Below are 25,905 nucleotides of genomic sequence, written 5' to 3' on the forward strand. Positions count from 1 at the left end.
CGGTTAGCAAAATGAATGCAGCCAGAATACAACGACTTCGCTTAATTTTCGATTTTAAAGAATTCTCCAAACATTTTGTCAATGCGTTTACAGTTTGCACCTTTTGATGTACAAAATGTGATCCCTTTGCCATGCTATATGCCGAACCAAAAAAAGTAAGCAATGTCAAATTATGTCAATGTCATTCTGACATTCCGATCGGGCACTGATAAATTCTGAAAATCCACAATATTCTCGACTCTATTTTCAGTTCTAAAAACATCTTATTGCGTCAATCACTAGTTCTACGTGACTTTTCGACGGCGCACCATGGCTGGTATGTTTCCTTTTACTTCTTATTAAAAATAAAAATAATATAATAAACTCTTAGGAATTAAAATAGAATCACCTACTTTCGGGCAACTTTCTTCGAAATCTAATTGGATTTATATTACAATTTTATGTCATAAAATAACCATAGTTTTTCAAGGTTTCTCACTAAAACCTCTAAGTACTCAATTGACCCTTGGTCCTGTAAATATGCAGATCCGTAACTATAAACAACCGTAAAAAGTTCGAGGTCGTGTTCGGAGTTCACTTACACGTAATGAATAGACAAATAAAATAAGTTCTATAACTATGGCGTTAAAGGTTATATTGAATGATAAATCTTAAATGATATTCCAACGTCATTCACACCTAATGTATTCGACTATTAGTTAACCGGTTTCTGATTGTAGTAATTCATTCATGTGTTACTTTTTATAGCTACGTTCTGACTATGATTATTTGATTACAATATACCATGAGCATTTATAGTTACCTAAAAATATTTAAGGTGATTTTGGACACAAAAATATTTTTTTTATATTTATAACATTTTATTACTAATTATTACCCATGTTGTATTTATTTTTGAAATTTGGAAGTTTTGGCAAGAGTTTTGAAATAGTATCTCTACAATTGTTATTTTAAAATGGCTAACGAAAAACACTAAAAGCTCAAGTCCAGTCAATTAAAAAAAAAGGTTTACTTTGATTCTAACATATACATAATATTTACATTTTTTCCACTTCCAATTTTAACTCCCTAATTTAAACCTCCGCATCCGCTAAGAAGGCCTCCCTTTTATTTCCCTTATATGTATATTATATGCTAAGATAAGATAAGATTAGACTTTATTTTTCAAAACACACGCACACACAAACAGAAAAACGCATAAACATAAACATACACATAGCAGATTGTGAAAAAAAAATGGAATAAATAAGAAGATGAAGAAAAATAATAATATGTATTGAAAATACAAACTGAAATATAGATGCACAGAAGCACCAGAAAAATAAGACGTAATGGACTGCTGGAGGTGTAGCGGTATAGCACACGGCACGGAATGCCGAGGACCTGGGTTCGATTCCCAGTGCTGGTCTAATTTTTCTGGTTTCTCTGTGCATCTATATTTCAGTTTGTATTTTCAATTTAGGTTTTACGGGATGACCGTAAAAGTAAAAATTTGGAATTGAAATAAAAAATACAAAAAGATTCCAAAAAACCAATCATAATATGTGTTATACAAATGTAAAGGAATGAGTTGAGTATCTTAAAAATAATGTTTTATAGCAGGAAGGAAAAAAATATAATAAAATAACTGAAAACCAGAAAGTAGTTTGCTCAGAATCGAGAGTAGAATCATTACACTATGTTTTAAATTAGGTTGTGTTTGTGTTTTTAAATCCCTTTTTTATAGTGCCCTGTCTAAAAGTTACGACTGCAACAGGCGCCAATTAAATGTTCTATCAGGTTGCATACTATTTTGATAATTTAATACTGGCTGGTTTCTTGTGACTGTGTGATTTTCTTCTAAAAACGTCAAACCGCAACTGACAAATACAAATCATGAGTGTAGACACAGAGTATACTTTATACATAAGTGTAGAGTTAGAAATGAAGAAGAATTACTGACTTAGCAAAACACCCGAATATCTTTTAAAATAATGAAGGTATTCAAAAATAAATGCAATCAACAAACTTAAAATGAAAAAATATTTTTGGGGTGTCTGAGGTTTTCAGTTATTTAATTAACACCTTGTATATATGTGAGAAAACATGGTTAGGTATGCTTTGATTAATAAACGATAAAAAAATACTCAAAGCAGACGAAGCCATTAATACGGGCAAAAAGGGCTAGTGAAGGTACATACATACAAACCTATAATTTTTTTTTGAATGTTTAATAAATAAGAGAAATGTTTAATTTTGAAAAAAAAAAATTAGATTTTGGTTAACTACTATTTAGCTTCTTAGATAGATAGACAGATAAAAACGTTTATTTGGTACTGCAAACACACACAATCAAGATTAGATACAGCACGGCTACTACGAAACTCGAAAATCGAAGTTCGTGTCGTGCGATCCCTCTGACACTTATACTATTTAATACGAGAGCGAGAGGGACGGTACGATACGAACTTCAAAACATCAGTCCAGACTTAAAATAGACTTAATAAGGCCCCGGCAACAATCCACTAAACTCTTACGCTATGCCTACGCATATCCCACAGCAGCGTAGCACAGCAGTCACTTCTACGCCATTGACACGTATACGTGTCACAGACGTAATACATTCCGGTGCCAGTGACACAAGGTCTATGACTTTTTATTTGCCAGTGACACTACGTCGTGTCAAAATAATACGGTATTTGACTATTTTGTATATGTTTTATAAATTAAAACTTCACAATGCCTGTTATCGAATAAAGAAACAATTTTTAAGCTACCTTTACAAATAACAAAGTTATAATGGTTTGAAATTCAAGATTAGACAAAGAAAGACGTACTGGCATGTGACGTCGCACGCCAGTACCGCCATACTTGCTGCATAGAGGAAAGCGTTTGAGAAAGAGACAGGTGTACAGATTTTTCAAAAAATCACTAAATCCAATTTTCACCCGATTTAAATTTTCTCTTCGCTAAACACTATCTGTATATCTATATTTTCAAAATAATATTAAGATATGGCAAATTAAGGGAGGGAGTTGACGAGCCAGAAGCCAATTGATAAGGAGATCCTATTGAGGAAGTGGCGCTGGATCGGACACGTGTTGCGGAGACCCGATGCTCATCTCGCCAAGCAAGCGCTGGAGTGGCAAGCTGCTGGTAGTAGGAGGCCAGGCCGACCCCGAATCACCTGGAGACGGTCGGTTGAGAAGGAGATCTCCCTAATTGGGTACCAGTGGCGAGACCTAGAAGCCACAGCACAGGACCGTGACGCATGGAAGTCCCTACTGCGAGCCCTATGTCCCTGCTGAGGGGCTACAGGAATTCATCATCACCATCATCAAATTAAGGAGTAGTCAAATACCGTATTCGTACCTCCTAAAGGCTGGCATAGCGTAAGGGCTTAGCGGAACTTTGCCGGAGCCGAATGTGACGATCCACTGAGCTCTTACGGTAGGCATAGCGCATAACCCACAGCAGTCACAAATACGTGTCACTGGCATAGGACTATGAATTAAAAAGTCACAGACGTTGTGTCACTGAGGCCGAACGTGTTTTTATACCTGCTGAGCTGGCAACGGTGCATTTTTGTTAGTTTTTCTCGATTCATCATCATCATCATCATCATGTCAGCCGAAAGACGTCCACTGCTGGACATAGGCCTCCCCCAAGGCTCTCCACTCAGAGCGGTCTTGTGCTTTCCGCATCCACCGCGATCCCGCGATCTTAACTCCTTATACTAGACTTTTATATTCCTTAAAAACGAATTAATGTTTATGGACGGTTTTTAAAGAAAATAAAAGTCTATATCGAATAATAAAATTATTGGAGTAAACACATTAACTTAGAAGTGTTCTATCGACAACATTATTAATTTTCATTCAATTTTTATGGAATAATCGAGAAAAACTAACAAAAATGCAACGTTGCCAGCTCAGCAGGCATAAACGCTCTTAACTAACTCCCAGTTTTGCGATTTAGTTTTCGATTGATAGTGTTATAAAGGAACTTTTGACGCAAAAAACATACAAATCAGATAAAAAATGTTAGCCAAGTTCATGAGAAACCATGACCCTTGTTTTATTGTATTGTAAATAATGGAACAAGCATATATATAAATAGGATATCTTATCATAATTGCGTAACCTACGATATGAAGCGAAGTGTCATTGTTTTATAGATTTTATAGCAATCTTGCTATTCCTACTAGTATTATAATTTATAAATTTCATTTTTTTTTCATTATTTTTTTGAGGGCATTGAATATTAGACTAAATAATAATTACATCTAACAATATTATGGATTTAGCATTTTAATAATAAAAAATGTAGTCTAAACAATTATAGACCAAAAGTGCTTCAGGGAATAAAAATATGTATGCAAAAAATATGTATGCGAAAAAAAAGTATGTAAAAAAAATATTTTGGACCTTGCAAAGGGCACCTATCTAAACGGTATGTTTTTTTCTTCCAGCCAACAACCCTTACGCCAATTTGCTCCGGACCTTGGAGATTCATGGAAAAACCTACAAGTACTATGACCTGAACGCTCTCGGGCCCAAGTATGGTAAGTTACAGCATGGAGGTCTTCGAAAGGGATATAAAAAGGTTTACGCAGGGTCGGCAACGCGCGAGTGATACTTCGGGTGTTGCAAGCGTTCCTAGGCGGCGGTAATTGCTTAACATCAGGCGGGACAGGTGGATGTCACTTTATTACGTCGACATGATGTATCATGTATCTAAGTAAGTAACTTTGTTATATAGAATTTTATGTTATGATCTAATTTTACAAAATAAATAAATTTGTGTACCTACTTACACCATATTCAATACAGTGAAATAATTAATATTGAAATAAGGCAGACAACAATTGTACTTGTTAATGGTATTGGTAATTAAAGTAGGACCATAGGCAGCATGAAATGACGGCAAATGAAAAAAATAGGATTAGAATAGAATAGAATAGAAATGTTTATTTGCACTTCGCAAATTACATACAACACAAAATAAACAAGTATAAAGTAAGTATATTAGCAACACATTTCACAGATAAAAAATATAGGTCCCAGATACGTAACAAGGGGACACATAAGTGTAAGTAAATTGTACAAAATGAAATGAAAATTTAAGGAAACGAGACATCAAGGATTTGTCTTAATAAATTTTTGGTAAAAATTACATTTTTAATGCAAGCTTTTTTTGCTGGCTGTCCTTTTTGTTGACTGTACTTGTATTGTCACCCAAACTACATTTGCATACCAAATTTCAAGTCGATGCTATAAACCGTTATTATTGTATTGTTGATTTACATAAGTATGCATTTAAATTAAATCGAATTTAACTTGCAAGATTTGACTACAGCCAGACAGACAACGGGACAGGTGAAACTAAATAAAAGCTTGTAAAAAATAAAAAAACCTTACATAATCTTAAATTGATAATTATGGTGTTTGCATAGGACGTGTAGGAATGATTACAGGAGACGGCATTTTCCTACTATCAAACACTAGCTGTTGCCCGCGGCTCTGTCCGCGTAGAATTCGTTTATCGCTATCCCGCGGGAACTATGCAATTTTCCGGGATAAAAACTATCCTTTGCCCTTCTGCGGGAATCAAAATATTGGTGTACAGAATTTCATCTAAATCGGTTCAGCGGTTTAGACGTGATAAGGTAACAAACAAACAGATTTACAAACACGTTTATAGTAAGTATTAGTGAAATTATAACCGGTTACTATGATTTTATAAGTAGAAGGAAAACGGGTGCGCATTTTTTACAGAACTTTTTCAGTCCTATTATCGGAAGTCTGAATTGTTTTTTTCCTACCATTTTATGGAGCCCTAAAAACACTTAAATTAACTTAACTGTAAACAAACTAGTGTTTACCCCCGGCTTCGCACACGTAAATCATTAGTTTTTGTTACTTTTATTAATTATAATTTATCCTTATTCTGTAATTATAAGTGTAAATATTTGTTTTGCCAGCCTGTTACTCTTTAGGACTAAGACCTGTAATGTAACTTGTTGTATTTTTGATCTTTAATAATAATAATAAATAAATAAATAAATTAGGTCCAGCGGCTGAATTTAAATTTTGGGATATTTGAAAAATTCCCGTGGGAATTTCCGAAAATTAAATCGTTGTTTTCATTGATGTTACATTAAAAACAATTATGTCAAATTTCATGACTCTAAGCCCAGCGGGTGTTGTTTCGACATTTTATCCCTATCCCGTGGGAATATTGGAAATAAAAGTAGCCTATGTTTTATTCCGATTGTCCAGCTATCTACATACCGAATTTCATGCAAATCCGTCCAGCCGTTTCAGCGTGAAGGAGAACAATCTCACTTACTCACTCACTCACAAACATTCGCATTTATAATATTATAGGATAGGATTTTATCCAAATCCGTCCAGCCGTTTTAGCGTGAAGGACTAACGAACATACACACATACAAAGTTTTGCATTTATAAATTAGTCGAGCTCAACATATTCCACTTGTTTCAGACCGTCTCCCGTACAGCATCAGGGTGTTGCTAGAGTCGTGCGTGAGGAACTGCGACAACTTCCAAGTGTTAGACAAGGACGTGCAGCATGTGTTGGAGTGGGAGAAAAACCAGGCGGTGGAGGGGGGCGTCGAGATTGCCTTCAAGCCTGCTAGAGTCATTTTGCAGGTAATTGCAAGTTACTTTACAACAAAGGGCCAGCAACGCGCAACCGGATTTCGGCAGCTTGAGCCGTACTTCGGCATTCGGCCGAAATTTCGTTTAAATGCCGAACATTCGGCACTAGAAAAGAGTCTATCTACATGTACTATTTGGACTTAAATTAATAGAAAGCATATCAGTAGAATATGTAAACAATATTAAATAAACTTAGTAACAATTCTTTTAATAAGCATCTTTATTACAATTCGTAAATTGCATAAAAAAGATATTTTTTAATTATTAAAAAAAAACAAATTGAACATTGAGAAACATGAAGTATTTTTAATTATTGAAGGGTGTTTTCAACAGTCTTTAACAATTTATTGTTTTATCTATCTATTCGTATTTAAAATTTAAAGTTATTGAACCGAAGTTCGGCCGAAATTCTTCCGTATTTTGTATTGTTACCGAATGTTTGGCCGAAGTTCGTATTCGAGTCAAACCACATGAGCCGAATGTCTAATGATGATGGTGATGATGATGATGGTAATGATGAAATGAAATGAAATGAAAAATATTCATTTCGTTATAAAATCGTTTAAGTTGCGGGCATGCGTGCGTGTTTGTGTGTGTGTGTGTATGTGTGTGTTGCGTGTCTGTGCGTCTGTGTGTGTGTGTGTGTGTGTGTGTGTGTGTGTGTGTGTGTGTGTGTGTGTGTGTGTGTGTGTGTGTGTGTATGTGTGTGCATATCTCCCGTTTAGTTTTATTAATAATATGTTAGCAATGCTTCCGCTTGGTCATAGCTAATAGTTTTAATCCATGAAATGAATGTTGATGATGATGATGATAAAAAATGCCCTCCCCCCCAGGACCTGACGGGGGTGCCGGCGGTCGTGGACTTTGCAGCCATGCGGGACGCCGTGAAAGACCTCGGCGGGGACCCTGATAAGATCAACCCCATCTGCCCCGCCGACCTGGTCATAGACCACTCCGTGCAGGTCGACTTCGCTAGAGCGTGAGTAAAAAATTCTCCTGCGAACATCCTGTTGGAAAATGGCTCCTTGACAGCACATCAGCAGTTGCAGGTGGTAGGACCTTGTGCAAGGTCCGCCCGGATTGCTACCACCATCTTACTCGCTAACCCTGCCGTGAAGCAGCAGTTTCGGCGTGGAGAGTAAGACAGCCGGTGAAATTACTTATTATTATCCCGTCTTAGGCCTCTAGGTTGGCAACGCGTCTGCAATACCCCTGGTGTTGCAGATATTTATGGGCGGTGGTGATCTCTTACCATCAGGAGACCCACTTGCTCGTTTGCCACCCAGTCGAATAAAAAAAAAATAATCGGGAAACTAGTTCCTATTGTGTAGTACATTCCATAAGCGATAGCGCGCGCACACATATATATATGCGCATACACACACACGCACACACACACACACACGTACGCACACACACAAACCCGCGCGCTAAGTCAAGTCAAGAAGACATTAATATCTAAGGCGTATTATAAAATTACTCTGACCCATAAACTATCTCTATGCCAAAAATCACGTCGATCCGTCGCTCCGTTTCGACGTGAAAGACGGACAAACATACAAACACAAATACACACACACACACTTTCGCATTTATAGTATTAGTATGGATTACTTGACAACCTTACTAGTATATGGACCCTCTATGTATTTGTTAATTTTTCAGTATATGGACCCTTTATGTATTTGTTAATTTTTCAGTATATGGACCCTCTATGTATTTGTTAATTTTTCAGTATATGGACCCTTTATGTATTTGTTAATTTTTCAGTATATGGACCCTTTATGTATTTGTTAATTTTTCAGTATATGGACCCTTTATGTATTTGTTAATTTTTCAGTATATGGACCCTTTATGTATTTGTTAATTTTTCAGTATATGTGCGTTATCTGGTAAAAGGTACCTTGTTGTCGGTTCTAGTTTCCGAGATAATCGCGCTAGTAAAATGTCGAAAAAAATCATTTTTTCTTTTTTTACTCTATATTAATAAGCAGGGTCTAAATTTTAATTTGACAGAGACACAAGTTTTTAAATCGATTTTTTATGAGTTAAAACATCCCTTAAAGTTTAGTAAGAAAGGTACCTTATTGTCGGTGCCGCTCTTGAATGCTTTCTGTGCGCTCAGTATCGGTTTGGAAGACGTGTCGGACGTCGGTACTTTGTCGGCGCGTCATCATCATCATCATCATCATCATCCTAGCCTATACGTCCCACTGCTGGGCACAGGCCTCCTCTCAGAATGAGAGAGCTTGGGCATTGGGAACTACGCGGGCCCATTGCGGTGCTTGTCGGCGCGTAAAAAACGTCAAGAATCATCATAAAATGCGTTTAATTAGATAGAGTAAGGTAAATCATCAATAACTGGCCACCCTTAAGCGGTAGCCAGTTAGGCTCTTATTACACTAGCGATTTGCGGGCGAGTTGAAAGCGAGGTGAGCGTGCAGCGAGTTCGCTTCGAGCGCGTAACGATTTCACCGCGAGCATGAAACGATATCGCCGCGAGCGCGCAACGATATCGCTGCGAATTCGCTGCGTTAGCGCCGAAGACGCCCTATATATTATACGAAAGTCTACAATATGGCGTTTTTGGCGCTAAACCAGGGAACTCGCCATGCGCTCGCAGCAGCGACATCGTTGCGCGCTTGCAGCGAAATCGTTATACGCTCGCAACTCTCCCGCGAATCGCTAGTGTGATAAGGCCCTTATTGACGATTTACGCCAATTTGTCTTTTTTTTATTCGACTGGATGGCAAACGAGCAAGTGGGTCACCTGATGGTAAGAGATTACTACCGCCCTTAGACACCTGCAACACCAGGGGGATTGCAGATGCGTTGCCAACCTAGGATACCTCAAATGCCAGTAATTTCACCGGCTGTCTTACTCTCCACGCCGAAACACAACATTGCAAGCACTGCTATTCACGGCAGGATTAGCGAGCAAGATGGTGGTAGCAATCCGGGCGGACCTTGTACAAGGTCCTACCACCTGCTGGTCTTTAGAGGTTGATTTATAGTAATAATAATAACGATTAATAGTTACAACTACAAATCAAAAGCATTTTTTTAGATCTTATTCTTAACTATGTCACTAAACATTTTACGACCGACAATAAGGTACGTTTTCAAATACGTTAATCATTTAGTGTGTTGAGACAAAATTATAGGTTTTTGGTAAGAGTTTTAATACTACAGTGTTCTTAAATTAAGACTATTAAAATTAATCGTAAGTTATTAGTCGTTTTCAAATGATATCACTTCATAATCACTAAATATTTTACCACCGACGATAAGGTACCTTTTAGAAAATATAGAGTGATTGTACCAACTTTTTACTAAACTTTACCTTGAATTTTGAGATTGAAAAACTAGTTTTTCAAGATTTGTTGAGTTAATTTAGTCTCATTTGGCTATGTTTTAGCGTACTAAATATAAAAGTTTGTTGATTTTGACTGTTTAATTACATTTGTAAACAACAAAGTTATTTTAGTTAAAGTATTTTTTTATATATAATAAACAACGTTAATTCAAAACGGAGTAGTTCTTATTTAGTGTCCAATTACGCATAATATTTTTTCCTTCGATAAAATCCAATGGAAATATACTATAAATAAAAAAAATGTAAAAAAATCCATCAACCTTTTTTTTTACTTTATGCACTTTGGCAAGGTAAACTATAGGAAAACCGTTGTCCAATTACAAAATTGTTCTTGAAACCTAAAAGCCCGTACAATCTACTCCTCAAATAGCATGTCATCTATGTAACTTCCAACATTAACATACTTTTATTGGGTGTATAAGTTTGAATTCAATTTTCTCATAATCACCTTTTCTGGCTTTTGAGCTTCAACATTTTTTAAAAAAATATCTATTAAACCTACATGCATGTTTCTTACATGGTGCGATAGCTAAATGTATGTAGATTATGGGGATATCAATAACTCAATACCGACAACAAGGTACCTTTTCCCAGATAACGCCACATATGGACCCTTTATGTATTTGTTAATTTTTCAGCCCTGATGCACTGAATAAGAACCAGGAATTAGAGTTCGAGAGGAACATGGAACGTTTCCAGTTTTTGAAGGTAATTCAAAGCGATATATTACAGCGTTTACTCTACAAAAGGTTAAATATTGTTTGGAAATAAAGATTAACTTTTTTTTCATCACACTTGCTCGTAAACAGTGTCGTAACATGCAGGCTACCTTGGTTGCAACCCCCCAAATAAAACCCTCGACCATAATGTGCTTGTCATGAAGCCCGTGGTCGGTAAATGAGTCATTGCGCGCGCTGCTGCCACACGCACACGCACGCTGTTGGGGGGAGGGGGAGGGCGGCACTGCCAAGGGCGCAGCCTAAGGTATCGCCAATATTTGGAACAATTATATTTTTTCTTTTAGAAATATAAAATTTTACTAGCAAATGTGATGAAAAACATTGTATGTCGCACGGGCGGAACTAGAATTACGAACATCGACTCATTAAAGTCCTCAGTCTTCGACTTCGGGCTTCTAATAGACTCTCGTTCGTAATTCCTTATTTACCGCCCATAAGACACAATGTACTATTCTGACTGAACTGTAATGTCACCTAAACTACGAAACTTGCTACGTTTGCGTAGCAAGTTTCAAGTCGATGCCGTTAAGAGCGTTTATACCTGCTGAGCTGGCAACGTTGCATTTTTGTTAGTTTTTCTCGATTATTTCATAAAAATTGAATGAAAATTAAAAATGTCGTCTGAGAACACTTCTTAATATATAAGTTAATGTGTCTACTCCAATAATTATTCGCTATAGACTTTTATTTTCTTTAAAAACCGGTCATAAACATTTATTCGTTTTTGAAGAATGTAAAAGTCTATCACGAATTATTGGAGTAGACACATTAACTTATATATTAAAAAGTGTTCTATCAGACAACATTTTTAATTTTCATTCAATTTTTATGGAATAATCGCGAAAAACTAAAGAAAATGCAACGTTGCCAGCTCGGTAGGTATAAACGCTCTTAACTTAACCGTTGAGGAGTTCCGTCCTGCATACCAGTGGACGTGCTACGGCTTATATGATTTGTTTAATTTGAATATGCTACTTTTTAAAATGTATTAAAACTTTCTTAATTTTTTTTATATCCTTTTGCTACGCTACTTTGTCACGAATAAATGATTTCTATTTCTATTTTGATTAATATTTTAAACTTTACCTTGTTTGCGTCCCTACAGTGGGGCGCCCAGGCGTTTGACAACATGCTGATCGTGCCACCAGGGTCTGGAATCGTGCATCAGGTCAGTACCTCATTTTAAGGGTTCCGTCACAAAACAGATAGTTCAGAAGTCAATCTCCTGTATGTACTTCACTTTTCATACCTACGCTCGGCGGTCGCTCTAAGGTTGTCAACTATGGCTTATGCACCAAAAAACTATCGTGGTAGTGGCACTCTTATCTAGTTGTTTGATTTATTGTTGAGAATGAAACGGGCAGAATGGAAATATAAATTAACAACTAAAATTTTTGATTTTAATGTCAATTTGTCACAGAAAATATCTTGCGACGATTTCGTTATTGGCGAAATTCACGATTATTTAATTTAAACAACCGTCCACTGAACAGTTATAATAACTTTTTTTTTGTTGCTCCATTATTGCACAAAAAAGTTCACAGACGCGTGTCTCAAGCGGATGGCACTCGCGCTCGCACTGGTCCCAACCGGTCCGAGATATCGTGTCCGTGAGCAGTGTCTATGTGTGCGTTGCTCGAGCGCACTTGTATGGAGATTGATTTCTGATCTATCTGTGTTTTGTGGTTCCGTACCTATCAAGGCTTCTTTTCTCAGGAACGCGTGGAGTTGTTGACTACTAATCGTTTTGGGCATTTTTTGTTATTGTTCAAAGAAACCACCACAGTGACACTGACAATCATTAAAATTATTTCCAGTGTAAGAAATTAGTTCCAATGAAATTCCGCAACACGGAGAATATATATTTCTGGTCAGGCATTAGATTTAAAAACTTATACAGGTTTTTGGTACCTACGTGCAAAGCCTTAAGGGGGTAATAGCCGAGGTATTTTTGATTTTTTTTAATTAAAAATTTAGGAATTTGAGAGTCACGAGTCAATATTGCCCCAATGAGCGTTAATTTGTAAACAAAAACTTTTATTTCGGATAGTTTAATGTGTATGAAATAATTTTTCGTCTTTCTTGCCACAAAAACAAAATGGAGGCATTACTTAAAATGTCTTATGTTGGAACAGTCATTTTTCTGTGCCGTAAATAAAAATTTAAAAAAAATCCTTGAAAGGTTCAAACATTTTAAAAACATGCTTGTTTATTGTTCTTTCTCTTAAGGTATGACTCATTCACATTGCTTGCTAAATCTGAGATAAAAAGTAAAAAAACCAAACTCAGGGAGCACTCACAAAGAATGTATTAGTCTTGAAATTTCAAGTTAAAAGTACTTAAACTATTAAATTACATGAAAAAAAGGTAAAAATAAATCATTAATCTTCAGTTTGTTGTGATTTGAATAATAAATAAATTAATTAAAAAAAATTCATTAAAAAATCAAATGTTTAAAAATGACCACAATACCGTCACAATACACCAAAGTCCATTACAGTCTGCTAAAAAAGGTCCAAATTCAAAATCAAAGTTTTGAATTTAGAACACCTGTACTTTAAAAAAAAAACATTTTTAAATGTGGAATGTCAGGATGTTTTACAACACATTTCGTCGTCTCCATGATTTTTTTCCATGTAATTTATGGTTATGACTTTGATGATGATGGTGATGATAAATGTTGTTGATGACAATGATGATGGTGATGATCAGGGAGCAAAATTCTGATGCCGGTCACGTAATTTTGACACAAATTAACATATAGGGTGTTTTTATAAAATATAGACAACATATTAAAATAGTGACATTTATAGGTACTCGTGAGTACTGGCCAGTCTCAAGTGTCAATAAAATATCCGTAAACTAAAGAGGCCAATAAGTTAACGGCTAAGTTAAAGTTAACGGCTGTAACCTGCATCAAAGTTTCGCTCCGCGGTGATAATATATGAACAATCAAAACTTAATCTTTGTATGTATGTTGTTGTCTATATTGATATGTTATTGTTGATGTTGTGGATTATTGTGATAATGATGATGGTAATGATTATAATGATGTTGTTATTGTTGTTGATAATGATTTATTCCAGGTTAATTTGGAATACCTAGCTCGCGTGGTGTTTTCCAACGACATCCTGTTCCCTGATTCCGTGGTCGGCACTGACAGTCATACCACCATGATTAATGGGCTGGGCGTCGCGGGGTGGGGAGTAGGGGGTGAGTCAATCGACAACATAAGTTTTTTTTTAATGAAAAGTGGGATAAGGAGTTCCATCCCAGCCTATATCCGTCCCACTGCTGGGCACGGGCCTCCTCTGAGAACAAGAGGGCTTGGGCCATAGTTCCCACGCGGGCCCAGTGCGGATTGGGAACTTCACACGCACCATTGAACTGCTTCGCGGGTTAGTGCAGGTTTCCTCACGATGTTTTCCTTCACGGCAAAACTCGTGGTAAATTTGAAATGTGATTCCGCACATGAATTTGGAAAAACTCAGAGGTGCGAGCCGGGGTTTGAACCCACGACCCTCTGCTTGAGAGGCGATAGGTCAAACCACTAGGCCACCACGGCATCTATAATATATGGATAATGAGTTATCAATATAAATGACTAGTGTTGACTTAGTGCTTTGCACACGTAAATCATTACTTCATTAGATCCAGCAGCTGAATTGAAATTTTGGGTTTTTTGCTAAATTCCTGTGAGAATTCTCGAAAATTAAATCGTGGTTTTCATTGACGTTACATTAAAAACATATCGAAAATACAAACTGAGACATGGATGCACAGAAAAACCAGAAAAAGAGACCAGCGCTGGGAATCGAACCGAGGTCGTCAGCATTCCGTGCTGCGTGCTATAGGTACCCCTACACTACCACTGGACAAGAGTACAGACACGAATTTCTCCTATGCACCCATATCTCAGGTTGCTTATTTCTACTACGCTACTTAAGCAGCAGCACTAGCGACATCTATGTTGCGCTCTCATTCTCTTTTGTCTGGTTTTTCTGTGCATCCATGTCTCAGTTTGTATTTTCGATATGGTTTTACGGGATGACCGTAAAAGTAACAAATTTGGAGTTGAAATAAAAAACACAAAAATACTCGAAATAACCAATCATACATTAAAAACAATCATGTCAAATGACTTTAAGCCCAGCGGTTGTTGTTTCGAGATTTTATCCCTATCCCGTGGGAATATCGGAATAAAAAGTAGCCTATGTTTTATTCCAGATGTACAGCTATCTACATGCCAAATTTCATCCAAATCCGTCCAGCCGTTTCAGGGTGAAAAAGTAACAAACCTACTCACACTTACTCACTCACAAACTTTTGCATTTATACAGTAGGATAAAATGCAATATATAGTACAATTTATTTCATTTTGACTCCGACAGGCATCGAAGCGGAGGCTGTGATGTTGGGCCAGGCTATCAGCATGCTGCTGCCCAAAGTAGTGGGCTACCGCCTCGTCGGGGAACTGAACCCGCTTGCCACTTCCACTGACTTAGTGCTTACCATCACTAAGGTAAGTCCACAAAACCATAAAAAAATACTTGCCAAAATTTAATAGACACTCATAGTGCCAAAGCCTTAGATAATTAAAGACTGGAGCATTCAATTATCAATTAAAAGAAATCCTGTCGGAAATACAAACTGAGACATGGATGCACAGAAAAACCAGAAAAAGAGACCAGCGCTGGGAATCGAACGCAGGTGCTCAGCATTCCGTGCTGCGTGCCATACCCCTACACTACCACTAACTACCCACTCACCCAGACAAGAGATGTGGCAACTAAGCAATCAAATTATGATGAGCTTTTCTAGTGTATCTCTCTCTCTCTCTCTCTCTCTCTCTCTCTCTCTCTCTCTCTCTCTCTAATATCATGGGACAATTCATCTAGTCCCAAAGTAAGCTAAGCTTGTACTATGGATACCAGGCAATGGATAAACATACTTATACTGAGTGTGTCCTGTAATATGACCAAATAATTTAAACATAGATCATACTCCTCAAACTGAACAACACTACTTCAGCGACATTTACAAATAATTAGTTTTTTTTGATCACACTTGCTCATAAACAGTGTCGTAACATGCAGGCTACCTTTGTTGCAACCCCCCAAATAAAACCCTCGACCTTAATGTGCTTGTCATGAAACCCGTGGTCGGTAAATGAGTCATTGCCCGTACTAATTTTGTTGTCATGAAGCCCAAGGTCGGTAAATGAGTCATTGCCCGTACTAATTTTGTTGTCATGAAGCCCAGGTCGGTAAATGAGTCATTGCCCGTACTAATTTTGTTGTCATGAAGCCCAAGGTCGGTAAATGAGTCATTGCCCGTACTAATTTTGTTGTCATGAAGCCCAAGGTCGGTAAATGAGTCATTGCCCGTACTAATTTTGTTGTCATGAAGCCAAGGTCGGTAAATGAGTCATTGCCCGTACTAATTTTGTTGTCATGAAGCCCAAGGTCGGTAAATGAGTCATTGCCCGTACTAATTTGTTGTCATGAAGCCCAAGGTCGGTAAATGAGTCATTGCCCGTACTAATTTTGTTGTCATGAAGCCCAAGGTCGGTAAATGAGTCATTGCCCGTACTAATTTTGTTGTCATGAAGCCCAAGGTCGGTAAATGAGTCATTGCCCGTACTAATTTTGTTGTCATGAAGCCCAAGGTCGGTAAATGAGTCATTGCCCGTACTAATTTTGTTGTCATGAAGCCCAAGGTCGGTCGCATGAGTTTGTTACTGCATGGTGTTTGGTGTGCTGCTGCTCCGTGCGCGCGCTGCACACGCACGCCATGCACATGCTGCGGATTGCCAAGAGCGCAGTCAGCGGTATCGGCAATTTTTGATAATAAAATATTAGTTTTTCTTTTGCAAATATACAATTTTACTCGCAAATGTGATGAAAAACATTGTATGTCGCACGGGCGGTACTAGAATTACGAACATCGACTCATTAAAGCCTAATAGACTAATCTAATAGACTCTCGTTCGTAATTCCTTATTTACCGCCCTAAAGACACAATGTACTATTAATTTTTATTACACTTTTAAGTTCCGTGAGCCGTGGTAACCGAGTGGTTTGACCTATGGCCTCTCAAGCAGAGGATCGTGGGTACAAACCCCGGCTCGCACCTCTGAGTTTTTCGAAATTCATGCGCGGAATTACATTTGAAATTTACCACGAGCTTTGCTGTGAAGGAAAACATCGCGAGGAAACCTGCACACAAACCTGCGAAGCAATTCAACGGTGTGTGTGAAGTTCCCAAACCGCACTGGGCTCGCGTGGGAACTAGTGCCCAAGCCCTCGCATTCCGAGAGGAGACCTGTGCCCTGCAGTGGGACGTATATAGTAAGTTTATTCGAAGAAGCAATGTAAAGCGAAAAGCTTGATGTTTGTAGCGTGACAGACGACCTCAGTTGGGTTCTAGGATGGCGTACATTGATAGCAGTATTAATTTGTATGAAAAAAGGAAATTCAAAGACTATTATTTTTAAAAAGTCGCCTAACTAATGTTGTTCAGATTGACGAGGGCCACACCCGGTATAGACAAATACATACTTAAATACATATTACACATCCAACAACCATGAGCAAATGTTCTTAACATTCATACAAATACCTGCCCTGACCGGGAATCGAACCCGGGACCTCAAGCTTCGTAGTCAGGTTCTCTAACCACTTGGCCATCCGGTCGTCGGTATCGATACGGTCAAATGTTACAATAACATGTATAAACGACCTTAATGTTCAGTCAATAAAGTCGCGTATACATACATATTTTTGTAACTTTGGCTGTACTATTGGCGTGCATTAGGTCAATTCTAAGGTGTGCGCTGCGGCAGCGCGCCACCAGCACGTTTCCCAAATCATCCTGTATATGCGTTTGCCATAGTCTTAATTAATTTACTTAGAGTAGACTACAATAGTACCTTGTCGTAGAAAAAGTATTGTATGCAACGTTGTATAAGTAAGAAAAAAACTCGCTACGCTCACATCGTAACCCACGCCACTCGCTTTTACGCCCTCTTATACAGCTGTTTCATAAAACACTATTTTTACACGTATTTTTTTTTCAGCATCTCCGCTCCCTGGGCGTGGTCGGTAAATTCGTGGAGTTCTTCGGTCCCGGCGTGTCCGCTCTGAGCATAGCGGACCGCGCCACCGTCGCCAACATGTGCCCCGAGTTCGGTGCCACGGTGGCACACTTCCCAGTCGACACGCGCTCGCTCCAGTACCTGGCTCAGACCAGTAAGTATTATACCACATATGGCACGTGTGATGTGCCACATATGGCACGTATAATGTGCCAAATGTCACTATTATGTGCCACACATGTCACTATATTATGTGCCACACATGTCACTATATTATGTGCCACACATGTCACTATATTATGTGCCACACATGTCACTATATTATGTGCCACACATGTCACTATATTATGTGCCACACATGTCACTATATTATGTGCCACACATGTCACTATATTATGTGCCACACATGTCACTATATTATGTGCCACACATGTCACTATATTATGTGCCACACATGTCACTATATTATGTGCCACACATGTCACTATATTATGTGCCACACATGTCACTATATTATGTGCCACACATGTCACTATACTATGTGCCACACATGTCACTATACTATGTGCCACACATGTCACTATATTATGTGCCACACATGTCACTATACTATGTGCCACACATGTCACTATACTATGTGCCACACATGTCACTATACTATGTGCCACACATGTCACTATACTATGTGCCACACATGTCACTATACTATGTGCCACACATGTCACTATACTATGTGCCACACATGTCACTATACTATGTGCCACACATGTCACTATATTATGTGCCACACATGTCACTATACTATGTGCCACACATGTCACTATATTATGTGCCACACATGTCACTATACTATGTGCCACACATGTCACTATACTATGTGCCACACATGTCCTATACTATGTGCCACACATGTCACTATATTATGTGCCACACATGTCACTATACTATGTGCCACACATGTCACTATACTATGTGCCACATGTCACTATACTATGTGCACACATGTCACTATACTATGTGCCACACATGTCACTATATTATGTGCCACACATGTCACTATATTATGTGCCACACATGTCACTATACTATGTGCCACACATGTCACTATACTATGTGCCACACATGTCACTATATTATGTGCCACACATGTCACTATACTATGTGCCACACATGTCACTATATTATGTGCCACACATGTCACTATACTATGTGCCACACATGTCACTATATTATGTGCCACACATGTCACTATACTATGTGCCACACATGTCACTATATTATGTGCCACACATGTCACTATACTATGTGCCACACATGTCACTATATTATGTGCCACACATGTCACTATACTATGTGCCACACATGTCACTATATTATGTGCCACACATGTCACTATACTATGTGCACACATGTCACTATATTATGTGCCACACATGTCACTATACTATGTGCCACACATGTCACTATATTATGTGCCACACATGTCACTATTACTATGTGCCACACATGTCACTATATTATGTGCCACACATGTCACTATACTATGTGCCACACATGTCACTATACTATGTGCCACACATGTCACTATACTATGTGCCACACATGTCACTATACTATGTGCCACACATGTCACTATACTATGTGCCACACATGTCACTATACTATGTGCCACACAGGTCACTATACTATGTGCCACACATGTCACTATATTATGTGCCACACATGTCACTATACTATGTGCCACACATGTCACTATACTATGTGCCACACATGTCACTATACTATGTGCCACACATGTCACTTATATTATGTGCCACACATGTCACTATACTATGTGCACACATGTCACTATACTATGTGCCACACATGTCACTATACTATGTGCCACACATGTCACTATACTATGTGCCACACATGTCACTATACTATGTGCCACACATGTCACTATACTATGTGCCACACATGTCACTATACTATGTGCCACACATGTCACTATACTAGTGCCACACATGTCACTATAACTATGTGCCACACATGTCACTATACTATGTGCCACACATGTCACTATACTATGTGCCACACATGTCACTATACTATGTGCCACACATGTCACTATATTATGTGCCACACATGTCACTATACTATGTGCCACACATGTCACTATACTATGTGCCGCACATGTCACTATACTATGTGCCACACATGTCACTATACTATGTGCCACACATGTCACTATATTATGTGCCACACATGTCACTATATTATGTGCCACACATGTCACTATATTATGTGCCACACATGTCACTATATTATGTGCCACACATGTCACTATACTATGTGCCACACGTCACTATATTATGTGCCACACATGTCACTATACTATGTGCCACACATGTCACTATACTATGTGCCACACATGTCACTATACTATGTGCCACACATGTCACTATATTATGTGCCACACATGTCACTATATTATGTGCCACACATGTCACTATATTATGTGCCACACATGTCACTATACTATGTGCCACACATGTCACTATATTATGTGCCACACATGTCACTATATTATGTGCCACACATGTCACTATATTATGTGCCACACATGTCACTATATTATGTGCCACACATGTCACTATATTATGTGCCACACATGTCACTATATTATGTGCCACACATGTCACTATATATGTGCCACACATGTCACTATACTATGTGCCACACATGTCACTATATTATGTGCCACACATGTCACTATATTATGTGCCACACAAGTCACTATATTATGTGCCACACATGTCACTATATTATGTGCCACACATGCCACTATATTATGTGCCACATATATGGCACATGACGTAATGGATATAGAAAATGAAACCTCACACATTATATTCCGTATATATGTGCAAAATGAAAGTCCCTAAATTACTTTTTTAATATATTATTATTAATTGATATATTGATTGTATGTAATTATTTTCATGTTTTTATATTTATAGCACATTCGTGGTAAATGTAATGCTGTAAATTTTTATTGAGAAATAAATATATAAACGTCATTGACGTAGCCAAAGTAATAAGGTTTATTTTATTTTGGCTTATATTCCTTATTTTTGTTTTCAGACCGCACTAAGGAAAAAATAGAAATCATCGAGACGTACCTTCGTGCCACCAACCAGTTCAGAGACTACAATAACCCTGCGCAAGACCCTGTCTTCTCTGAGGTAAAATAGTTACAGTATAAACTAGCCGTTAGTCTAACAACTGGTGGCATGGTGTACGGTTGTGTCACTCTGAAGATGAGCTCTGGTTGAGTTCGAAACGCGTCAGTGTGGTGTGGTGGTGGTGATAGATGGGTTTGTGTGATTTGTGTGTGTTCTTACAGTGTTGGAGGTCGAGGAACTGCATGAACACGCATATTTTGCATAAGCTTGGCTATCGTAAGGTCGCGGGTGAGCAAGGATTTTTTTTTAGTTCTAGCCGTTAGCGTTACCCGCGACTATCCGCGGGAACTATGCAATTTTCCGGGATAAAAACTATCCTATGCCCTTCTCCGGGTCTCAAGCTATCTGTATACTGAATTTCATCTAAATCGGTTTAATAGTTTAGACGCGATGAAGTAACAAACAAACAAACAGACCTACAAACTTTCGCATTTATAATATTAGAGGGATAAGTTTCGGTGAAGAATTTAATTTTTAATACTTTTCAACCGACTTCAAAAAATGAGGAGGTTCTCAATTCGTCTGTATGTTTTTTTGTGTGTTTGTTATAGTATGAATCTTCCCAGGTGAACTCTTCGCTTTGAGCCCTTATCTTTCAAACAAAGGCCATTGTATATATTATCGCAAAGCCGTTAGCTACCGATTTGGCACGTGCCACTGCACCATTCATATTGAAAAACAAACGGTATCGTCATGGTATTAAGGTTCAAATTTAATGTCACTGATATTCTAGATATTACATTTTGGTAGTGTAGGACGATAGACCACGCCGAGGCAATACGGCACTCATATTATTTTGATACTTGGTGTTAAAAATGAAACACGGTTATATATTTGTTATATAACAAAATCCAAGGCAACAATGTAAAGTTTAAAAAAAAAGAAATAAGCCGTGCTAATAAAGAATAGAATTAATAAAAAAAATATTTAATTACATAGCCGGCTTTAACCCAATACCTAATGGGGTAACTACAATATTATAATGGCAACACTAGTGTTGACGTTTTATGTTCTAAGCAAAATTATTTCGATTTTTATTGAAAATATTGGTTTTCGAGTTTAGTCACGTGTGAAAAGTGATTCAATCCTGCTTTTTATTTTTGGACGAATAGATTTTACACCCTTTCACTACGCAATTTGGCATTATTAGTGATATGAGTCGCAGTTAAAAATACGCTGTGTTCCACGGTTAGCGTTGCTCAAGTAATAAGGTTTTGGTGTAGTTTGATTGCAAGTGTGTGCGTGCCACTGTGTTAGCACACGGATTGGTGTAGTTTGATTGGCCTCACTTCGTTGTTCGCAGCGCCCTATCTTTACTTTTTATTTGATCTGAGCCTAAACCCTTTTATGGTTTGACAGGTCGTGGAACTGGATCTGTCAACGGTGGTGACATCTGTCAGCGGGCCGAAAAGGCCTCAAGACAGAGTGTCCGTGTCCAACATGAAGAAGGACTTCGAAGAATGTCTCACCAATAAGGTGAGTTAAAATAACACCGTAAATAAGGCTTGTACTGTTTTTATGCGCATAACTAATTGCCTTAGGGGGCTAACCGAGGTTTTCATCGATTTTTTGACAAGTGGTGGCAAGGAGCAGGTGGTAGGACCTTGTGCAAGGTCCGCCCGTATTGCTACCACCATCTTGCTCGCTAATCCTGCCGTGAAGCAGCAGTGCTTGCACTGTTGTGTTTCGGCGTGGAGAGTAAGACAGCCGGTGAAATTACTGGCACGTGAGGTATCCCATCTTAGGCCTCTAGGTTGGCAACGTGTCTGCAATACCCCCGGTGTTGCAGATGTTTGTGGGCGGTGGTGATCTCTTACCATCAGGAGACCCACTTGCTCGTTTGCCATCCAGTCGAATAAAAAAAAAAAAAAAAAAGTTTTGAATCGTATCTCCTACTTTTGCACTACAGATAGAATTATAAGTCAAACGACTATCGGTTCTCCAATGTTTTATCTCCATTTTTGTCTACCGGATTTGGAAAAAAAATTATACTTAATTTTGTATTTGTTTTTAAAACATTGACTGAAAAAACGCTTATTTCGTATCTCTATTGACGTGCAAGATCTAACATATACGAAATCTAGATATTTGGGTTCGTCTTTGACGTCTCTGAAAACTGGTCGAGGGTTATCATTTGAAACTAATTAACACAAAAGTTATGGCCAGAAAACCAGTTTTTTGGCCTAAAATTGTTCAACTTTGATGCCAAATATCTAGAAAAACAATGAACTTTGAAGTAAATATGGGATACTATATTGCTTAAAACCGTTGTTGTTAATAAAAAAGCTACAAAAATCATTAGAAAACTAATGAATTCAGATCGGAGGTCATTGGGGCATGGGATCCCCTTAAGGCCGCGTTTCCACCAGAGATGAGCAAGGAATGTGGTCGAATAAAAAAAAAAAAAAAAGTAAGGGTATCGTTTTTTACTTTTGAGGGTTTGCCATATGTGGCCTGTAACGCGACGTTAGCAAATAATTAAAACATAGATCGTACTCGCCAAACTGAACAATATTAGTTCAGCGACTTATAAAAATAATAGTATTTAGATTTTCCCTTTTTCATACAAATTAAATACTGTCATCATCATCCCAGCCTATATACGTCCCACTGCTGGGCACAGGCGTGCGGATTGGGAACTTCACACGCACCATTGAATTGCTTCTCAGGTTTGTGCAGGTTTCCTCACGATGTTTTCACGATGCTCGTGGTAAATTTCGAATGTAATTCCGCACATGAATTTCGAAAAACTCGGGTGCGAGCCGGGGTTTGAACCCACGACCCTCTGCTTGAGAGGCGATAGGTCAAACCACTGTCATCAATGTATGCCATCCTAGAGCCCAACTGACGTCGCCTGTTACGCTAGAATATTGCTTTGCTTACATTGCTTCTTCAAAGTACAATAAAAATCAAATAGCATATTTTCATCGAGGGACTGAAATAAGCCAATATATACCCGAGGTGGTTAGCCACCCGAGCATCAGCGAGGGTGTCTATTTATCCGAGGGCTTATATTGACTTTTAGTCTCGAAGTGAAAACTCTATTTTTCACTTTCTCAATTTATTTTTATCGTTTATGATTTTCGCTCTACAATGATTTCAAAGTTTTCGCGGTAAGTATTTTTTTCCAACCAGACGCAGATATAACAAAATCGCATCGGCGAAATGGTCCATACACAAACTGGAATAAATAGAATGGCGCCACCTTCTATGCGGAAAAAGTATAGAACTAAGACCACGTAGACTAAGAAAAAACGTAACATTTTCGTCATGAAAATGGTCCATACACAATCATATTTTATGCCAAAAGCTAAGCAAGTACTGGCTGTTTTAGTTTATCTAAGTCACTCGTTGTCAATTAAAAAAAAAATACTTTTACTCCCTAGGACTAGTGAAATGAAATGAAATTAAATGAAATATTTATTTGTTAATAGTGGGTTTCAATCAAGGTCTTAGAGTTATACAGTCATAAGACGCCACATTATGCCAACAGACTGGCGTACAAATTTATAATTGAGTGCATTAGTTTTAATGTATTAATTTTAATCACAGAAGCCAATTAACATAAATTACTTATCAAAGAACTCACGAACACTATAGAAACACTTTTCACTTAACCATTGCACTACTACACTTTAAATGCTTTATTTTCTTATCTTTAAAGACATCCGGCAGCTTATTATATATCTTAATGCACATAACATAGGTATTTTTGGATGTCAATGCCAGTTTTACGGCTGGTTTATATAATCTATATTTATATTGCGGTCTAACCTTACGCGAGTACATTTCTTGAAATTCTGTGAACAGGTTTTTATATTTATGGACAAATATACAGACTAGTACTCACTTTACTCCCGCCTCGTAAGGCTATGTTGACCTACTTTTAGAGCATGAGAAGTGAAAAAAAGTCGCTGAACTAATGCTACTCGTAAATAATGATGAGATTATCGAAAATACAAACTGAGACATGGATGCACAGAAAAACCAGAAGAAGAGACCAGCACTGGGAATCGAACCCAGATCCTCAGCAATCCGTGCTGCGTGCTATAACCCCTACACCACTGCTGGACAGGAATCTAGACACGAATTTTTCCTATGCATACATATCTCAGGTTGCTTATTTCTACTTAGCTACTTAAGCAGCAGTACTAGCGACATCTATGTGGCGTCGACAGACGTCACACTCTTTCGGAACCAACCGCTCATCCAGACAAGAGATGTCGCTACTAAGCAATCAAATTTTTTTTTTTTAAATCCTATCATAATGATGAGCTGAGATGTTCTTATGATGGCGAATAATGAGGTGGATCATGATGATGTAGATCAAGTCATGATCAACGGGTCAGTATAAGAACAGTGACAGAATTATAACTTGTCTACTGGTATTGTACCAACCGTTTTTCGTTGACTTTTCACTTTGGTCATCTTGTTATAACTGAAATGAACGAGTAGAACTTAGTCTATTAATATTAAAAGGAAGGAAAGAAAGATAGAAAATACAAAACACAACAATATTGTTAGGTACAAATAAACAATACGAAGGTGCGTTGTTGGGCTTCGCACGCATAAACTATTAGATCTGGTACATCTGGTACAATTGAAATTCCGGTATTTTCTAAAACTCCCCCGGGAATTCCCAAAGTTTATATCGTGGTCTTCATTGAGGTTGTGCTAAGAACAATTGTCCAAAATTTCAAGACTAAGCCCAGCGGTTGAAATTTCAAGGTTTAATACCTATCCCGTGGGAATATCGGGATAAAAAGTGGCCTATGTGTTATTCCAGACGTGCAGCTATCTA

At 38.0% G+C, this 25,905-nt stretch overlaps 1 protein-coding gene across 1 annotated transcript in view; it reads left to right on the forward strand.

The window, feature by feature from the left end:
* Window positions 1–175: 175 nt before the first annotated feature.
* The window catches only part of LOC141444578 (cytoplasmic aconitate hydratase-like), a gene marked incomplete at its 3' end in the record, with an annotated part of 48,377 nt that continues 22,647 nt past the window's right edge, over window positions 176–25,905 (forward strand). Inside the window, 11 exon segments of the mRNA XM_074110144.1 lie at window positions 176–316; window positions 4,451–4,543; window positions 6,487–6,653; window positions 7,496–7,641; window positions 10,677–10,746; window positions 11,884–11,946; window positions 13,865–13,991; window positions 15,170–15,300; window positions 17,857–18,028; window positions 21,004–21,104; window positions 22,464–22,580. Coding sequence (XP_073966245.1) covers window positions 310–316; window positions 4,451–4,543; window positions 6,487–6,653; window positions 7,496–7,641; window positions 10,677–10,746; window positions 11,884–11,946; window positions 13,865–13,991; window positions 15,170–15,300; window positions 17,857–18,028; window positions 21,004–21,104; window positions 22,464–22,580 — 1,194 coding nt within the window.

The sequence above is a fragment of the Choristoneura fumiferana genome, chromosome 30 (genome assembly GCF_025370935.1).
Source record: "Choristoneura fumiferana chromosome 30, NRCan_CFum_1, whole genome shotgun sequence".
Taxonomy (NCBI): domain Eukaryota; kingdom Metazoa; phylum Arthropoda; class Insecta; order Lepidoptera; family Tortricidae; genus Choristoneura; species Choristoneura fumiferana.